Raw genomic sequence first — 3761 nt, 5'->3', positions numbered from 1 at the left:
GCAGGTTTGTACTGGAGGACGTCTAGCATAGGGTGGGGGAGGGGGTCTCAGGTGCACATTTATATGACAGGTATGTACCAGGTGTCTACCAATAGGAGTTAATTCTAGCTTTCTGGTAAACATCTCTTGAATTCTGTTCAGAACAATGTCAGCCCGTGGCAAGACCTCGCTCTTACCCCACCAGGACTATTGGCTCTGGATAACATGGTGTATTTCTCAACACGCTGTCCCAGCGCTTACAGCCGGGTAAGTGATTGGCACTGAACTGGTGGTCCTATTGGATGAGTGTGCAGGGCATTTGACATAAACTTATGCTCTGTTCACAGTTTGTCCTTGAAAACAGCAGCCGGGAGGATAAGCACGTGTGCCCCTTTGCTCGAAGCAGCATTCACCTGAGTCTCACCCTGTGTGACATCCTGCGGGTTGGAGAGACAGGTAGTGGAGATCTTCTTTCATTTTAGATTCTCCAGGTTTCCCTATTCAGTGTCTTTGTTGTACATCTTCCTTTGGAGTTCCAAAATGTCTGCAGTCATATGTGTACCCCTGAAATGAATGTAATCCAATGTCTGCAGTCATATGTGTACCCCTGAAATGAATGTAATCCAATGTCTGCAGTCATATGTGTACCCCTTATTGTTCTTTATTGCCTGTGAGGGATTCACAATATATTGGTGCACACTGAGTGTCCAATCCAGCAATATTGTAGCTGGAAACATCTCTGAATAGTTGTACCTTCTCACATGGACTGATTATGGGGGGTCAACAGAGTGAAAGCTGATGGCAGAGGAACCAATCGCAGCTAAATGGGTGGGCGCTGGTAGCTAATCATGGATCGGGGGAGATTAGGGTCATTGGGGGAGATGTAGATAAAGGACAACAGCAAAGGATTGTGGGCCAGGGCGTGCAGAGGAGGCTTAGTGTCAGGGCCAGCTGTGGACACACGCTGTCAGAGCCAATAGCGACAAGTTGCTTCACCACGCCTACCGGTACTTGGATGCCCCCATTAAACGATTTGCCCTGATCAGGTGATGCCACAGGCTGGCCCCCAGGAACAAGAAGTACTGACTGATGCCAAGGTACAAGACTGGAAGTAATACAAGATAAATACAGGTATAGGATTAAAGAGCCAAGGTAAGGCAGGACTGGGATTCAGGATCAGGATACAAGCTTGTGTAGACAAGGCTCAGAGCTCTGGGCTTGTGATGCTTCAAAGAGAACTATGGAGTAAGTGTTTTTCCCCATAGTTCTCTTACGGGTCACGGGAGGACTATAATAGCGTCCTCCCGTCACCCTAGGCTCAGTATATAGGGAGCTACAGCTCGCGGTATGCTGAGACGCCGCAGCCGGTGCGGATCCCGACATTACTCTCTGGATCCACCCAGCTGTGTGATTGACAGCTGGCTCTGCCTATCTACAGGCAGAGCCAGCTGTGCCCGCCCCCTCCCCCGTCCTGCCGATCAGAGCGGGGGAGGGGGGAATCTCTGCAGGGAGCCGTGACTGACAGTTGTTGCTCTCTGCACGGAGATGATCGAGAAGTGAGCGATCAACACTGTGTGTTCGCTCACCTGAGCCGAACTATGAGGAGGAGTTACTTTCAGTCTAAGGAAGAGGAGAAGTAGAACATGGCGATAGGTTTTCGGGAAGCAAAGCAGAGATGAGAAGGCAGAACAGGATCCAAGATGGTGGAAAGTGCGATCTGATTGGGGGTAAGGAGCAGAGCAGGTGCGGATTATGGACAATTGGGGGAATATATAAAGTGGGTTGGGGGGTCTGATGGAAAGATGATGGTTGGGAGAAGTGAGGCAGAATGGCAGCTAAGTGTTTCTGATTGGTGGAGAGGGGAGGAGGAGCGGAAGATTACTTTGTTGATGGTGGACTGTGAGAAGTGGAAACAGGAGCAAAATTGGGAGTTGATTGTAGACCAGAAATAAAAGCAAAATGGTGGACAAAGCTAGTAATGGGGAGAGAGCTGCCACACGGGGATGTGGAGACTGGGGAGAGAGCTGCCACCCGGGGATGTGGAGACTGGGGAGAGAGCTGCCACCCGGGGATGTGGAGACTGGGGAGAGAGCTGCCACCCGGGGATGTGGAGACTGGGGAGAGAGCTGCCACCCGGGGATGTGGAGACTGGGGAGAGAGCTGCCACCCGGGGATGTGGAGACTGGGGAGAGAGCTGCCACCCGGGGATGTGGAGACTGGGGAGAGAGCTGCCACCCGGGGATGTGGAGACTGGGGAGAGAGCTGCCACCCGGGGATGTGGAGACTGGGGAGAGAGCTGCCACCCGGGGATGTGGAGACTGGGGAGAGAGCTGCCACCCGGGGATGTGGAGACTGGGGAGAGAGCTGCCACCCGGGGATGTGGAGACTGGGGAGAGAGCTGCCACCCGGGGATGTGGAGACTGGGGAGAGAGCTGCCACCCGGGGATGTGGAGACTGGGGAGAGAGCTGCCACCCGGGGATGTGGAGACTGGGGAGAGAGCTGCCACCCGGGGATGTGGAGACTGGGGAGAGAGCTGCCACCCGGGGATGTGGAGACTGGGGAGAGAGCTGCCACCCGGGGATGTGGAGACTGGGGAGAGAGCTGCCACCCGGGGATGTGGAGACTGGGGAGAGAGCTGCCACCCGGGGATGTGGAGACTGGGGAGAGAGCTGCCACCCGGGGATGTGGAGACTGGGGAGAGAGCTGCCACCCGGGGATGTGGAGACTGGGGAGAGAGCTGCCACCCGGGGATGTGGAGACTGGGGAGAGAGCTGCCACCCGGGGATGTGGAGACTGGGGAGAGAGCTGCCACCCGGGGATGTGGAGACTGGGGAGAGAGCTGCCACCCGGGGATGTGGAGACTGGGGAGAGAGCTGCCACCCGGGGATGTGGAGACTGGGGAGAGAGCTGCCACCCGGGGATGTGGAGACTGGGGAGAGAGCTGCCACCCGGGGATGTGGAGACTGGGGAGAGAGCTGCCACCCGGGGATGTGGAGACTGGGGAGAGAGCTGCCACCCGGGGATGTGGAGACTGGGGAGAGAGCTGCCACCCGGGGATGTGGAGACTGGGGAGAGAGCTGCCACCCGGGGATGTGGAGACTGGGGAGAGAGCTGCCACCCGGGGATGTGGAGACTGGGGAGAGAGCTGCCACCCGGGGATGTGGAGACTGGGGAGAGAGCTGCCACCCGGGGATGTGGAGACTGGGGAGAGAGCTGCCACCCGGGGATGTGGAGACTGGGGAGAGAGCTGCCACCCGGGGATGTGGAGACTGGGGAGAGAGCTGCCACCCGGGGATGTGGAGACTGGGGAGAGAGCTGCCACCCGGGGATGTGGAGACTGGGGAGAGAGCTGCCACCCGGGGATGTGGAGACTGGGGAGAGAGCTGCCACCCGGGGATGTGGAGACTGGGGAGAGAGCTGCCACACGGGGATGTGGACACTGGGGAGAGAGCTGGTAACTGGATCCTGGAACAGTAATAGTGGAAGTCGCAGTCTCTCTGCATGAATGGAGACTTGATACTCTAATGTGCTTTGATCAGCTGGTCAATCTGACTGCACAGCACTGAGTACTGATGATGAGGGGACATAGCGTAGGATGACAGGACGTAGCGTAGGATGACGGGACGCAGCGTAGGATGACGGGACGTAGCGTAGGATGACGGGACGCAGCGTAGGATGAGGGGACGCAGCGTAGGATGAGGGGACGCAGCGTAGGATGAGGGGACGCAGCGTAGGATGAGGGGACGCAGAGTAGGATGGGGGGCTGCAGCGTAGGATGAGA

The 3761-nt window shown here is 57.1% G+C and overlaps 1 protein-coding gene across 1 annotated transcript in view; it reads left to right on the top strand.

Annotated features, from left to right (window-relative positions):
* The window catches only part of LOC108803024 (engulfment and cell motility protein 3-like), a 24803-nt gene that overhangs the window by 7705 nt on the left and 13337 nt on the right, over positions 1-3761 (top strand). Inside the window, exons 5-6 of the mRNA XM_018574872.1 lie at positions 142-246; positions 327-435. Coding sequence (XP_018430374.1) covers positions 142-246; positions 327-435 — 214 coding nt within the window. The remainder of the gene's footprint in view (positions 1-141; positions 247-326; positions 436-3761) is intronic.

This window comes from Nanorana parkeri, unplaced genomic scaffold (assembly GCF_000935625.1).
Source record: "Nanorana parkeri isolate BGI_ZX_2015 unplaced genomic scaffold, ASM93562v1 scaffold3305, whole genome shotgun sequence".
NCBI classification, from domain to species: domain Eukaryota; kingdom Metazoa; phylum Chordata; class Amphibia; order Anura; family Dicroglossidae; genus Nanorana; species Nanorana parkeri.
Note: the sequence above shows the minus strand (reverse complement) of the source record. Positions and strands in the feature narration are given on the sequence as shown.